Genomic DNA, 14837 nt, shown 5'->3' with positions numbered 1-14837 from the left:
GGCCACACGGGAGCCTCGCCCGCTGCAGCGGGGGGCAGAGAGGGAAGGCTTTCACGCCAGCTACTGCCGTCATCCAAAGCCCCGTGCCCCGAGCCAGGCCCCCGTGGCTCTGTGTGGCAAGCGTGCAGGCAGTGTGCTAGAAATAGAGATTTATTTTTCTGTATTTTCAGGAACGTTTCAAGCCATGCTCACTTGGTTTCTGTCCCAGAGCTACTTGGGAGAGGAGGGGGCGGGCCGGGGGTGGGAGCTGAATCTGGTGCTCACGGCCATGCAGCTGGTGTTGGTGCCGTGGTGGAGCGACCGCGCTGAGCGCATGTGGCCGGGCACATGGCCAGGCGCCCCAGCCGGCCCAGGCGGGGTGAGCGGCTGTCGCTGGGCTGCCCAGAGCCCTGGCCCGGGGGCCGTCTGTGCTTGGGGGCTCGACTGTCTGAAACGACAGGTTCGGAGGGCGGGTCCGTTGATGCTCCTGGGAGCTTGTTTCATGCTGGGGCCTCGGCTGCGGGGCTGGGGGCTGGGACGGTGGCCACAGGGGCCTGCCCCTGCAGGAGGGGAGGCAGCAGTGAGACAGGGGCCTGTGGGCCGCCTCTCGGGCTGCTCCAGTGGAAGGGACGTCATCCCCCCTGGCTTGGAGAATCGGGCACCTCCCGGAGAGGTGAGGGGACATGAAGACAGGGGAACCACTCATTTGCTTCAACCTAAGTGACCCAGATGTGTGCCTGGCCCTCTGTCCTCTGCCTGCAGCCCACAGCAGAATGCTGGGAGCGTGTGTCCTTGGCCGTGGTCACAGGTTCCCCCGGGGACTTGAGCCCGCCCGCGGCAGAGGTGGGGAGCGAGCGCAGGACGCCCCCAAGGGTTGGTAGGAACAGCGGCCCGAGTGCCAGGCAGAGACAAGAGCGCCTGCTCCAGGGGCCCCTCCGGCCTCCTTGGGCTGCAGCTGTTCTCTTACCTCTGACTTGGGGTGTGTGGGGCGACATTCCTGTTTGTTCAATGGCAGCCGCTGAAATACATCAGAGCCCTTGCGAGGCGGCAGTGGCTAGGGGTACCTGGCTGGGCTTTTGCGCAAGTCCCTGTTGTGGGCACAAGAGTCAAAGCTCAGGCTTGCAGGGAGTCAGGACGGAGGGGTGGAGAGGCCTGGGGGAGCCGCAGGGGCTGCGTGAGAGCCAGGAGGGCTGTGCGGTTGGAACAGCATGGGCCCTCAGCTTGCCTTTTAAAGGCTTCCTCTGCTGATGCTTTGTCGTGGGAGAGGGAGGGACGCGGCAGTGTGGGCCCCTTGGGCTGGAGGTTGGCACAGCAGAGGGGCCGTGCAGTGACCTGGCTGCGCGCCGCCTCCCCCTGCTCCAGGGTCAGGCCGCACCAGCTCGCCGTCGGGGGTGGCGGCTGACGGCTGGCCGAGCCCCGAGGCCTCCCTGCCAGTGGACCTGGCCTGGAGCCATGTGGGGACCAGAACCCCAGGCAGGTGAGCGCCTTGGGCAGGCGCGGCAGGTTGGGCTCCACACGGCTCAAGGCCCAGCCAAAAGCTACGGTGACTCCTGAGTGTCACGAAGAGTGGCTAACCAAAGGGAACGGGCCACCAGAGGGCAGAACGGTCTCAGAAAGCGTGCATCCCGTCCGACTGCTGTCGGTGGCGGAAGAGATGCCCGGGCACCGTGGTCTGGAAACTGGACCGCCCGCCGCGGTCCCTGCTGGGCTAAATACAGGGAGCCCAGCGTGGGGGCGGCCGCTCGGGGGGAGCAGCCTTGAAAGCGGCGCGGGTTGGAAACTTTCAGGATCTAGCTGAGATGATAATCAGAGCCAAATTTGTAGCTTTAAATGAATTTATTTAAAGCCAAGAAAGACTGAAAATAACCAGAGGAAGAGCTGAACTCGGGAGGCTCCAGAGGGAGGCGGAGGGAGAGAAGCCCCAGCAGGCCGTGTGCGGGCAGCAGGGGCCTGCAGGGCACGGTGGCGGGTGGGGCGGGGGGGGGGCTGGGTGGTCGGCCGAAGGCCGGCTGAGGGGCGGCCCTGTGCCGGCGCAGGGCCCGCCGTCCCTGGGCCGTGCTCCGAGCACCCCGGGCTGCTTGCCTGGGCCGCGGCGGGCACGCAGATGGCCGGGCCGCGGCCTTGTGGCGGCACCTCTTTCCAGGAGCCCCGAGGCCCCCGGCGCGGGCCTCCTGGCGAACGGGCACCATCGAGGGGACTGAGGCCTCACTCCTCGGCGCCCCCGTCCCAGTCGGGTTGCCCTCCCTGCTGTTGTCAGTCTTCCAGCAGGCGGACTCTGGGGAAGGTCTAGCACTTTTGGGCTGCAAGGCTCCCAGCGCCTCCTTCCTGGTCCCGAATTGCCTGCCGAGCGACGGGCTGCTGGCCTCGCTCTCCGGTGCTGCCGCTGCCCTTGCCTGGTCTCCAGCATCTTGTCCCCAGTTTGGCATCTGGGGGTTTAGTGACGACAGGAAAGGTGCCTGACTTCTTGGAAACCTGCCGTTCCTCAGCCGGCTCTGGGCAGGCAAAGAGCGCACCCAGCTTCTTGGGTGCTCCATGTACCGGTTTCCTTCCCTTTTCTTCCCTCTGTTTTTCCTCAAAATGAGAATAGTTTTGTCATTTTGTTTTTATGTTAGCGTGGCAATGCCACATACTGTTAGAAATTCAAAGTCCAGGAAATTACAAAGGTTTCCAAGAACCAAGTGAAAGTCACCTGAAATCTCACACGCACGCGCGCCCCCAGAATCCTGTTAACCTTGGAAGCCCGCGGTGACGGTCGCCTGGGAGGGTCTCTGAGTGGCGCGCGACCTGCCCCGACCCACACCCAGGCCCTGTGCGTGCGGCTTCACACCTGGCAGTTCACACTCAGGCCGGACTGGACATGAGCCTCCACTGGGAGGGACGGATCCCCTTCGTCCTGTCACCGGCCGCACATGCCTGCCGGCCGCGCGACCCCTGGCCCCGGGGAGAGGCGCAGGCTGGGGGCGGCATCCCTGCCCTCTCGGACGGGCCGCCCAGAGGGAGGGCGAGCACACACACCGTCCTGGGGGCCGGGAGTCAGTGTGGGCGAAGGGCTCCGAGCCAGGCTGGGCGCTCGGGGTCAGCTGGCCTGGTGCTTGGCTTCTCGTCAGTGCCCCGCCCAGGGCGCCCTGGAGAGGGGTCTGTGGGTGGAGTCCAGGAGGGCGGGAGCACGGCAGCACGGCCTCCCTCCTGCCTGGCACTCCCCTAGAGGGTTCGGCAGAGTGGGGACGGTTCGTGGTGGTGGGCCGAATGCATGGCTCCCTGAGCACCTCCCTCTCTCTTCACTGAGAGGCGATGTCCCCTCCCGGGCACTGCACAGGCCTGGCATCGCCCTTCGGACTGTCCTGGGACCCTCAGCACCTGGGAGGCCAGAGCCGGCACGTCCTCTCCTTGGGAGGGGTTTTCCTGTTGCTCCTTTGCTGACTCCAGCCCCAGCTTCCCCCAGCCCTGGTTCTGGTCTCTGGGGTCGTCTGGGCTCCCGGCTGCTGCTCGGCTTGTCCTTGGGGTTCTGCACGCGTCTGGTGAGCTGCGGGGTGGTGTGGGCGGGGCAGGACCTGGTCCTGGGGCAAGCCCCCGCCTGACGCCAGGCCTGGGGTACGCCGCCCTGCCGGCCTCTCCCTGGTAGGTGGGGTGGCGGTGCTGGCCCGGCAGGGCTGCGCACTCCCCTCTGTCCCCAGCCTGGCCTCGGTCCTGTCGCTGGTGCTCGGGGGCCTGTCACGGGTCTCGGGGCCGGCGCGCACACCTGGGCGCCCGCAGGCTCCTCGGCGTGGGCCAGGGAAGACCATGGGCCGGAGGAGAGCCTCGCCCTTTGTCCTGTGGCTGCGCTCACCCAGCTCTAGGTCTCCTCCCCCTGTGCGTTTCAGGGCCTGAAGTGACCTTGGGTGTTTATTGTGCCCTGTTTGTCTTGACAGGGTCCCGCCACCACCGTTGCCTTCTCGAGAACGGGAGAGTACTTCGCCTCTGGAGGCTCGGACGAACAAGTGAGCGAAGGGTGGTCTGAGGGATCTCTGCTGGCGCTGCTCGGGACAGAGCAGGAGGCTGAGGCATCCTGGGGATGGGCTGGGGTTCCCTGGCATTCTTGGGGGCTTTCAGTGCCCATGCAGGCTGGAGCTAGGTGGGGCGCTGAAGCCTGGGGCCCCCGCCTCCCCGGGCAGGCCTCCTGCGGGCGCTGCCCCGCATCTGCAGCATGAAACCCTCCCTGCTCACAGCGGCACAGGGCGGGAGGGGCCTGGGCTGCAGACCTCAATATCAATAGCCCCTTCCTCCTGATCCCAGATGCACACTCAGGCAACTACTGGGCAGGCCTGGCAGCGTGGGCAGCGCGGCCGGAGCTTTGTGCCACAGCCTGCACGACAGCCCTGGGGGCAGGCCGCCTGTCACGGCCCCCGTGGGAGCGGAAACCCAGTCCTAGCGGTCGCCAGGGCTGGAAGCGGCCGCCCTCTGCTCCCAGCCTGCCTGTGTGCTGTTCAAGGGGTGGCGTGTTCCAGTGCCATGGCTGCAAGAGCACACACATGAGGGCATGTGTCCTACTTTGTCGCCCTGTGTGCGGAGGCCCTGGTGCCTCCGGTGCTGCCTGCCCAGGCCGCTGAGCACTGATGACCTGTCTCCTGGTGGGCGCCTGGGCCTTGGCCCTGGCCCCAGGTCTGGTGTCTAGGAGGCCTCGCGGTGTTGAGGGTCCCAGCCCGCTGGGTCGCCCAGGATGGCCTTCCCCTCGATGCTGGGCTTCCCAGCTCTGAGGGTCGGGGCCAGGTCTTCACGCCAGTGGTCTGGGCTGGAGTCCATACATCAGCCACTTGTCACGGTGCAATGGGCCAGGCCGCCCCCCTCAGGAGCTCTCATTTTAGTGGGGAGACGTGATGAATGAACAGAAAGGGGCAGGAGTAGCAATGAGTGACCCCAGTGCTCTGAAGGACGTGCAGGGGTGTGGTGAGGACTCGTAGGCCGGGAAGGCCCCTCTGGGAAGGGGGTGTCGAGGTGGACACTTCGGCCCGGGGACAGCCCAGGCAGAGGGACCCCCAAGTGCCAGGGCCTGGCAGTGGCACTTCCAGGCCCACTCTGGGCCTTCCAAATGAAAAGCCTGCTCTCTGGGGACGTGGGGCAGGCCCCAGAGCTGCGCCGGGGTGTCGGCGGGGGGGCTGCTCTCCTGTCCCCGGCCTGGTTTCTCCATGAAGAACTGGAGGGGCTTCCCTCTCATCTGGCGTGCCTGTTGGTCTTGCAGGTGATGGTCTGGAAGAGTAACTTCGATGTCGCGGATTACGGAGACGCCACAAGAGTGCAGAGGCCCCCAGCCACGCCGGCCAGCTCCTCCAGGCACCTGGTAAGTGGCCTGGCTGGGCTGTCTGAGCCCTGGGCTGGCGCGTGGGTGCCAGTGAACAGCACTGGGCTCGGGCGGTAGGGTTGGAAGCTTAGGCTGGCCACGGGGAAGGGACCCTAGGAAGAGCTTATCATCCGGCAATTGACACTCTGGTCCTTGTGGTGCTGCTTTGTTTCAAGTCTGCAGCAAACAGGCCAGATGCGAGAGGAGACAGGTGCTGGCTGCCCGGCCCTGTGGGTGAAGGCCTGGCCCCAGGTTCCTAGAGGGTGCAGTGCTGAAGCCACAGCTGTTCGGGGCGCATGGCCCCGCCCTGTCACCCTCACTTCCTCGTCTTTTAAACCGCGGAAAGGAAGTTCCTCGGCCACAAACCATTTTTAGTACCTTTGTTTGGTAAAAGGGCATTCAGTGTTCCTGAATCAAAACAGATGACAATGACATTTGACAAATGTTTTGGGGGTAAGTGGATAACTGATAAGGTTGCACTGAGCAAGGTTGCATTCATCTTTGGCTGAACCCAACGTTGGAGCCAAGGCCACGGAGTCCGCAGGCTTTGGGCTGCGGGGGCCGCAGGCTCCGTGGCTCTCCCTCCCGGCCCCGGAGGCAGCCTGGCCTCTCCCACACCCGTAAACGGCCCAAACAACAGGAAGCGGCTTGCCCAGGGCTCCCGCGAGGCAAGGCTGGCCCGGAATGGAACCAGGAAGCCCAAGTCCATCCAGCCTTTGGCTCCTGCAGGGGGACCCCTCCCCCCAGGTCCCCACCCTTCCCCCTCCCAGGGGAGGGTGCTGCGAAATTTCAGGAAGGTGGGTGACCACCTGCATCGCGGGACCCCACACCCCTTTTCTTGGAGTTATTAGGGGAGCTACTTGGACAAGCTGCCTCTTGTCCCTTCAGCCCTGGCTCAGAGATGAGGGTGGGACAGCCTTGCTTCCCAGGGCTGTGGGGCCCGGTAATCTAGGCAGAGGCCTGTGGGTGGGGCGTCCAGCAGGACAAGGCAGGAGGGCGTGGCGGGCAGACGCTCGGCTGGGCTTGGGACGGCCGTTTGTTCCCGTGCAGCCTTCAGGCTACAGCTCTGCCCAGAGGGCAGCCCCAGATCGGGGTAGCACGTGGGCTCTGCAGTCGGAACCCTGCCCGTGCGGTTCCAGGGAGAGCGCCCCCTTCCCAAGCCTGGGTGTGTGACACAGGCTCTTTTTGCAGAAATGTTTGGCTTCTCAGACTTCGGCATCTTCCAGAAGTGATGCTAAATAACAGAAAAAGGCCTTTAAAACTTGGTTTTGGTTGCTTACATTGGAGAGTATGCTTGCCCTGTCCCCTGTGGGCCTGCCAGGCACTGGGCTCGCACCCAGCGAAGGGTCTGGTTGTGGGCCGGGGCTCAGCCTCCCCGGGAGCCTGTGAGCGCCACCGTGCCCGCGAGCTCTGCGCACACCCTGGGCCCCGGGCCCCGGCCCCAGAGCCCCGTGCGTCATGCCTGGGCGCTTGGGGCCTGTGGGAAGCCCGTCTGGCCACTGCTGGGCCTGAATTCCTGACCATGTGCTTGCTAGAGTGTGGCAGCTAAAAGTTGGGGGCGGAGCAGGGCAGGGCGGCCCCATGAGCCCACGACAGCCCCTCTGCCCTCAGACCCTGCCCAGGATGCAGCCCTGATTGTGGCGTGGAGCTCTCCGTCCCGGGAGGAGGCCGCCCTTGAGCCCCCTCTGAGCAGAGCTCTGTTCCCTGCTGGAGCTATTTCCAGCCTCTGGTTGAAATCCACAGCTTATTTTTAGGCGCATTTCATGTTGAAAAGCAAAAAGCCATTCCCCGGCTCTTCAGAATGAGAATAATAGGTTCCCTTTTCTCTGTGTTCTTGGCCGAGTTGTGATGAGGGAGTTTTGGGCTGTGGCCGGGGAGCTTTCTCTGCTTGGCGGGCTGAGGGTGGGCAAGGCTGGAGCGAGGGTGGGAGGTTCCGAGCAGACCTGGCCCCCACCCCGCCCAGGGCAGCTCTTGTGGGGCCCCGGGAGCCGTCCATGCCACTTGCGCGGTGGTCAGCTCCGCTCCCCGTGTGGCCCTGGTCCTCACGCGCATCCCCACGGGCCTGTCCCTGAGGCATAAGGACCACTGTGTCTTAGTGACCTTGGGTTTGGCACCTGCCCCTCAAATCCCAGCTGCCATAGGATTGATCCCGCCTCCACCACGGAAGCATTTTCAAACCACTTCGAGTGGCAGAGATTCATTTATCGGATTTCTTCTGGCCCTTCCTCCAAACATCTCTCTGAGCCCGTTATGCAGCTGGGGAGGAGGGTTGTCCTGAGGCAGGAGGGGAGGGTACAGAATTCTGGGTAATTCAGCAACACTGAAAGCCCACCTCCTGCGTTCTCCAGGCCGCCTGCCCGCCAGTGCCCGCAGCAGCCGCGAGTTCTGGGGCCGAGCGTCTTTCTCCAAGCCCCTCATGTGGGGAGATGCCAGGGCCTCCCCACGGGGATTTCACGAGGCGGCACGGCCAGCCGGCACCTGGCACCATGCATAGCACCTGGCGAGTACTCGCCAAGCTTTAGCTGTCTTTAAAATGTTTCTTTTCCTTCGTCTGTCCACTGGAGAGCTAGGTGAACCCCCCACCCAGTCGGGGATTGTGCGTTCCAGCCTGCAGGGCTGAGGGCAGGGGCCCTTCTGACCGGGGTCGCTTTCCGGGCCGGCTCCGCTCTGCAGACTGCCCTTGCGGGACAGCAGGGGCGGCGCTTCCGCACGCGAGACCCGAGTCCTCGTGACTCCTAGACACAAAAGCCAAGCCCCTCCCCTGCCCCCAGTGCCCTGTGGGCAGGGTGCCAGGACCCTCAGCCTCCAGCTGGAGCTGCCCCTGCAGGAGGAGGCTGCGGTCACTGAGGGTCACTGGCCTGACGCTCTGTTCTTCCTGAGGGCGGCCTGCTCCCTCCTTGGGGCTCCTCTGGGTCAGAGAGAGGAGGCCCAGCCGCTCCCGCACCCTCACTTCAGGGTGTGGCCCGGGCTGGGCCTGGCTTTGGGCTTCCTGGGCCCCATTCCTGGCCCAGAGGGTCTTGGCCCTGGATCTTGCCCACACTGGGGTTCTGGGGTCCTGGGTGATGGCTGCTGAGGGCCTGGGCTCTGGCCCGGGCTCCAAGCCGGGGGAGCCTCAGGTCGAGATCAGGGATGGGCCCGCTCCCCCGCCATTTAGACTTGCTTCCTCACTTGGGGGCGTGGAGGGCGTGTTCTTTCACTGTCCACACGGCTTTCTGGCTGGAGTGTGCCTTCCGCAGAGAGGGGAAGCACAGGGTGAGGGCGCTCGGCCGGCGTGGGGCCTCGTGGGTGTTGGCTAGAGCGGGCCTCAGGTGTGCGCAGCGTAGAGAGGGGCCTCTCCTTCCTCCCCCGACCCCAGCGCTGGCTCCGGATCTCCCAGGCTGCTCACGGGGACTCTTGGCAGCAGGGGAGTCGGGAGGCCCAGGCCCTCGGGCACCCAGGGAAAGGGCAGGTCCCCTGGGACCTGGGCCCCCAATGTGCCATCTGGCAGTGCCTGGGTGTGGGGCGTCCGCGGGGCTGAGGCGCGCCTCCTGGTGTGCTGGGCGCTCCAGCTGCACCCGCGCCTTGGGCCGCGGGGCTGGCCTCATCCACAGCCGCCTTCGTGGCTGCGAGGGTGAGCTGGTGGTGGGCACAGGGACGTACCTGCCCCCTGCCTTTCCCGCCATGGGACCTGGTAGGGGCCTGGGCTTTGTGAGCTGACTGGGGAACGTGGGGACTTTGTTTCCGTGTTTCTTGGGACTTACTGGTGGCATATCTGCGTGGCTCCATGGGGTAACTTGTTTCTGCCCCCTCCGCCGCACAGGTGGAGCCTAAGCCCAGAGGTCCCCTGCTGGTGACAGCCCAGGCCGCAGTCGAGCCCGTGCCCCAGGACAGGGGTGTGGAGCACGGTCCCTCTGCCGGCAAAACTGAGGGGCCCTTCACTAGAAAAGAGCAAGAGGGATCTTCTGTTTGTCAGTGGGAAAAGGAACCTAGTGTCCTCGGCTGCTGGGACAGCCACTCAGACCCAGTGTGGGACAGACGCTGGGGAGGCAGACACAGCTCTTCTCCCAAGCGTGAGAGCCTGTGCAGGCCCCTGGCCACGCTGCCTCGGGGCCCATCGCCCCTGGGGGAACTGGACTCCCCTGTGCCCACGCCGGTTACTTCCCCACCAAGATCGCGGGTCCCTTTTCTATGGGGCGCCTCCAGGCCGCCTGTGATGGCCCACTATAAGGAGACCTGGCTGCCAGGCACTTCCTGGAACAGGACAACAATCTTACCAGGACGGTGTCCTGGAAGGGATTCTCAGGCAGCTCTTCTCGGGATGTGGGTGATGCTGGAACCTTCTGGCTCTGGGAGTCGCGTTCAGAGCTTGATGGCAGGGGAGCCGTCTCGCCCTGCACGCGGGCCTCGCAAGGCTGCCCCCCCGCCCCCGCCATGGCACAGCTCTCCGGAACCGCGGCAGCTCACCTGGCGCCTCTGTGCCCGGGCGTCACCCCACCAGCCCGCACCGTGCCTTTGGGCACTTTTCATTTCATGGCTCACCTGGCAGCAGGCTGAGCCCAAGCCCCGGGGCCGCAGGCAGGAGGGCCCGGCCTTGTGCTGCTTCCCCACAGGGAACGAAGCCCCAGACAGGCTGCGCCCGACCTCAAGCCCTTCTGTCCCGGCCCCGGGGCCACTGCAGCCTGGTCAGGCCGTGTGACAAGTCCCCTCTCCACAGGAGAGCCCACGGGGGTCGCAGGTGTGAGGGAGAGCAGAGAGGGTGGGCAGGAGCTGAGACCACTGGCCTCTGAGCCTCTCTCCCTTCTGCTGCTTTTTCAAACCCAGCAGCCTGAAAGGGGAGGGAGTGGGCCATAGGGGGCGTAGACCTGGCTGCCCGAGCCTGCCTGCCGGGCGGCGGGCCGCCCTCCCGGCCCCCACAGAGCTGCACTCCTGCTCTCTAGGCGGCACCTCCTCCAGGCAGTCTTCCCAGGACTGACAGCAGGTTGGGCTCACTGGGGCAGCCCCCGCCCCCTGGAGGCTGTTCCTTGCAGGCCTCACTGGTGTCCCCAGAGGGCGGGGGCCTTGATCCCCATGGTGCCCAGCACGTGACTGGAATAGGACGCTCAGGACGGCTGAGTTGACGGGACATGTGTCCCTGGGAAGCATGGGCGGAGCGTGTGAGGCGAGGGGCTGCCCCGGCCCCTTCCTTTGGCATTTTTGATTGTCCCCGGCTAGATGAAGAAAACTGCTTTCTGGCCTGGGGTGTCAGTCTGGCCTGGGGCAGGTGGCGTGGCATGGTCCTGCGGTGACTGGGCGATGCGGGGCTAGAGTCCGCGTGCCTGGGCCAGAAGTTGCAGCACTTCTTCTCATTGTCAGTGGGAGAAAAGCCCTTTGCAGCTTGTGTTTTCCAGATTGGATGGCAGCCTTGCGCATGTGGTGTAAGGGTGTTGGGTAATACTTGTGTTTATGTTCTCATTGGTTACCATGGGAGAAATCAGAATAGACGGTTTCCATGGAGATTATCTTAAAATTAGTTTCTTTGGAGGTCCGGATGGCGCTGCAGGTTCCCTGGATGCTCCAGGTGCCTCTGGGGTGCCTCGGTGGCCCCGCCGGCAGGTCCGCCTCCCAGGCAGGGCACGGCCGGTCGCCGGGCGCACGGCCCTGTGCCTCTCCCTCGGGGTCCCACTGGCCTGGCCTCAGCTCTGCAGCTCATTCCGGTGGCCTGGAGCTTTTCTATTATTAAAACAAAACAAAACAAAAATCTTTGTGTTGTGGAAATTTTTGAGCTAGCACAGAAAGTAGGGAGAATAACGTAACGAACCCCGTGTATCATCACCTGGCTCCAGCTCCTCGCCAGTGTGATTCCGTTCTTCTCCCCTACATTTTCTAGAAGAGCTGGAGGATTTTCTTGTGATCCCAGATATATTGTTTTACCCTAAGTGAACACATTCTTGGTTATGTAACTGCAAGCCTCTTATCACATTCAACAAAATGAATAATTCCTTAGTATCAAACGCCTAGTCCATAGTCACGCGTTTCCACATGGTGTCAGGAATGTTGCTGGGCACTTTCCGTTCGAATAAGGACATGGAGACCTGGAGGAAACCCACGCCGCCCCCTCCGACTGAGGCCTGCGGTGCCGCGGTCGCACAGCCCTGGCCTAGAGCCCAAGGTGGACTTGTGGCTGTGAGCCCCAGGACACCCTTGTTCCAGCCCAGAGGTGTGTCCTGCAGGTGGGCCAGCCTCGGCCAGCTGTCCCCAGGGCGGTGTCCGCTCCACGGGGGGCGCTGTTTCTCTTCGCAGCCTGCAGTGGAGGGAGGGAGAGAGGTGCCATCTCTGGGCCCACACAGCTGGGGGCAGCGCTGTTTTCTAGGACAGGAGGCTGGGAGGCCCCCGGGCCACCCTGGGGGCCGCAGGGGGCGAGGGCTTGGCTCTCGCGAGGCCCGCTCCCTCGGCAGGCGGCTGCGCGCACTGAATTGCCCAGGGTGGGAGCACGTCAGGCCTCTCAGGCTCTCCATTGAACTGAGTGCAGGGAGAGTTTAAAATAGCCAGCCTTTGTTCCCGAGGTCCCAAAACTCCAACTCCAGTAGTTACAAAGAGCCGTCTTCAAGTGGATCTATAAATAAACTGCTACTGTTCCTCTTTGTCACTGAGAGCTTCCGCGTCTTCCCAACACGTCCTCCGCCGCTCATATTCACGGGACGCCTCTCATCTGTGGGGCAGCTGCAGCCACCAGGAAGCTGGGCGGACACGCGGAGCTTGGAATGACAGCCACACATTCCCATTTAAAAGCCACCGTCCTCCAAGATGAACCACACAGGGAGAAATGTGACGTAGCCCTGGGGGTACCTGGCAGAGCGGTGACACCGCTGGTCAAGGTCAGTGCCACCGACAGCCAGTCCTGCTCATGGGAGCCCCACGACGTTCTTGTCAAAAAATGCACAACCCCACTCTAGTCACGAGAAAACATCAGACCCAAACTGAGGAACATTTGACTGTATAACTGACCAGTGGCCCCCCAGAGTGGCAAGGTCATGAAAGACAAGGGAAACTGAGGCACTGGCACAGACTGCGGAAGATGAGGGGAAGTAACTAAATGCAGCGTGAGGTCCTGGATCGGACCCTGCGGGCATCAGGATCCAAGGACGTTAGCAGAAAAACGGGCGGGAGTCCTGTGGGGTCTGTGGTTTGGCTGACGGCGTTGTCCCACATGGGTTTCCTGGGGTGATCGCTGTCCTGATGGTCATGTGAGAGATACTAGTATTGGGGGAACCTGGGAGAAGAATAGATGGAAATTCCACTGTTTTTTGCAATGTTTTTGTAAGTATAAAATTAGTTCAAAGCAATTTAATTTAAAAAAAAAGCCACCTACAGTCAATGCCTGGGCTTTATCAGGAGCTTTGATCTCCCTCCCACGGAGGCCTCAGCCTCGCTGAGGGGCGTTGCTGTCTCCCGCAGGCCCTCAGCGCCCAGCCAGGAGTGGGCTCTCGGCCGTGTTTGGGGGACTGGGCTGAGCAAGGACCGGCCCTCCCCCAGCAGAGGGTGTTCGGCGGGAAGCTCCCCCCAAGGCCTTGGCCATGCTCGCAGGCACCCCGCACTCGGGCACCTTGTCGTCCAGGGTGGCAGCAGCAAAAACCAAAGCCCAGGCTCACACCGGGTGGCTTGGGAGAACTTTGGCAAGGCTGCCAAACAGGGAGATGGTTTTAAGAAACCAGAACTCCTCTCGGGCTATGTTCAGAACCAGAAATTTCCTCTCTTGCTGGACTCCAGGCCAGAGCCCTAAGTTACAGGGCAAACAAGGCTGTCGTGTCTAGTCCACAAGTGTGAGTGGGGAATGCAGTACCCGTTTCCTTTTGAGCCTAGAGTTGAGAAAACAGCCGTGTCTTTTTCCACAGAAGACGCTGGGGATGAGGGCGAGCTCAGTGAGCTCTGCCTGCTTCCTTCTCTCCGCTCCAGGCCCTGGTTTAGCAAATGGCCACCGCCTGCCAGGGACGCCAGTTCACTTTCCATGGAGGCAGGTAGCCAAAGGACGAGACTGCGGCGCAGGCTGAGACAGGCCTGTGGCCGTGAATCTGCGCTCTCCGTCAGCAGACGGCGGCGGGCAGCTGGATGACAGGCTCAGCTGCGAAGGCTTCGTCCCGGCACCCACGTGCACGCGTCTTCCTGCCCTGCGCGCAGCCCTGCCGTGGAACACGGGCACGCTTTCGTGTGCTCTGCGGGCAGCGGCCAGACATGTTCCCCCCCTGGGTCTCTACAAGGAGGTGGGACCAGTGAGACCGCCCAGACTGTTGGCCTGGGCTGCCTCCTTGTCCGCTCTCCGCCCCAGACGCAAGCCGTGGACCAGTTCCTGGATGTTCTGGTCTGGTACAGAGTTTGATTCTGGAGCCGGTCAGGCAGCGGCAAGGTCCAGTGTTAAGAGTAAAGGAAGAAAAGAGTAAGTTCTGCTTTGAGCAGGTGTTCATAATTGACACCCCCCCTCAGTGGTGTCGCTCTGTCACGTCAGCTCATGACGTCTCTGTGGGAAGACTCCAGCCACACCTGGCTGCTGGCCTCACATCTTAGGACTGGACGGCTGCTGCGTGGGAAGCCCCGTCTGGGGACACACAGGTGCTGACGACCGGGGAGACTGCGGCTGTGGGGACCGGAAGCACTGAGCTGCGACGCCAGCTTTCTGCACTTGGCACCAGTGACCCCAGACAGCGGGGGCCTCACGGACCACCCTGGCATCTGTGGCCTTTGGCTTTGCCCGTCGGCGATGCCCCGCGGAGAGGTGGTGACTTGCACCCTGAGAGCCGAGTGGCAGTGAGGGGCCCTCCAAGTGCACTGTCATGTCGATGAGCAGACTGGGCTCCCAGGGCATTTCAGTTGTAACTGCCTTTACACAGAGTCAGGCGTAGTGACGCATAAATAGCAACATTGACCATAAAACACTGAACCATTCTCTGAGTTTTGACAGACAGAGTCCTGGGATCACTGCCACGATCAAGGTACAGAATGAGTCTGTCACCCCCGAAGGCCCCCTCGCGCCTCTCTGTAGTCAGTCCCCCCGACTTCTCCAGCCCCAAGACGGGTCACAAGACGGGTGTGCGTTTTCAGCGTTTGATACAAATGGACTCATATGGTTATGTGTTCTCTGGCCTGGTTTCTCTCAGCCTAATGGTTTTGGGACTCACCTGTGCCGCTACAGATACTAGTAGTTCATTCCTTCTTACTGCTGAGCAGTACTCCATCACATTTCTTTATCTGCTCATTGGCGAACATTTGGCGTTTTTTCAATTTTTGATTATTTACAAATAAAGCTACTATTAACTTCCATGTACGTATCTTTCAGTGCACCCATAGTCCCATTTTTCTTGGGTAAATACCTGGGAGTTGAATGCCTGGGACCTATGTGGTGTGTGTACATTTAACATTTGGAGTAACTGCCGAACTGCTTTCCAAAGCGGCGGTGCCGCTGTGCGTCCCCCCGGCAGCGTGAGGCAGTTCAGGTGTCCGCCTTCTTGCCAGCACTGAGCGTGGTCAGTCTGTTTAACTGTGACCGTCCTGGTAGATGTTACAGTGGCATCCCGCTGTGATTTTTAACTTGCAT

At 62.6% G+C, this 14837-nt stretch overlaps 1 protein-coding gene across 2 annotated transcripts in view; it reads left to right on the top strand.

The window, feature by feature from the left end:
- POC1A (POC1 centriolar protein A) overlaps positions 1-14837 on the top strand; it is a 41104-nt gene that overhangs the window by 14278 nt on the left and 11989 nt on the right. For both annotated transcript variants that reach the window (XM_054594520.1, XM_054594521.1), the window contains exons 8-9: positions 3888-3956; positions 5195-5293. In XM_054594520.1, the coding sequence (XP_054450495.1) occupies positions 3888-3956; positions 5195-5293 (168 nt within the window). The remainder of the gene's footprint in view (positions 1-3887; positions 3957-5194; positions 5294-14837) is intronic.

This window comes from Pteronotus mesoamericanus, unplaced genomic scaffold (assembly GCF_021234165.1).
Source record: "Pteronotus mesoamericanus isolate MK-2021 breed Mesoamerican mustached bat unplaced genomic scaffold, CSHL_Meso_final scaffold_533, whole genome shotgun sequence".
NCBI classification, from domain to species: Eukaryota; Metazoa; Chordata; class Mammalia; order Chiroptera; family Mormoopidae; genus Pteronotus; species Pteronotus mesoamericanus.
The sequence above is the reverse complement of the archived record's forward strand: the minus strand, read 5'-3'. Positions and strand labels throughout refer to the sequence as shown.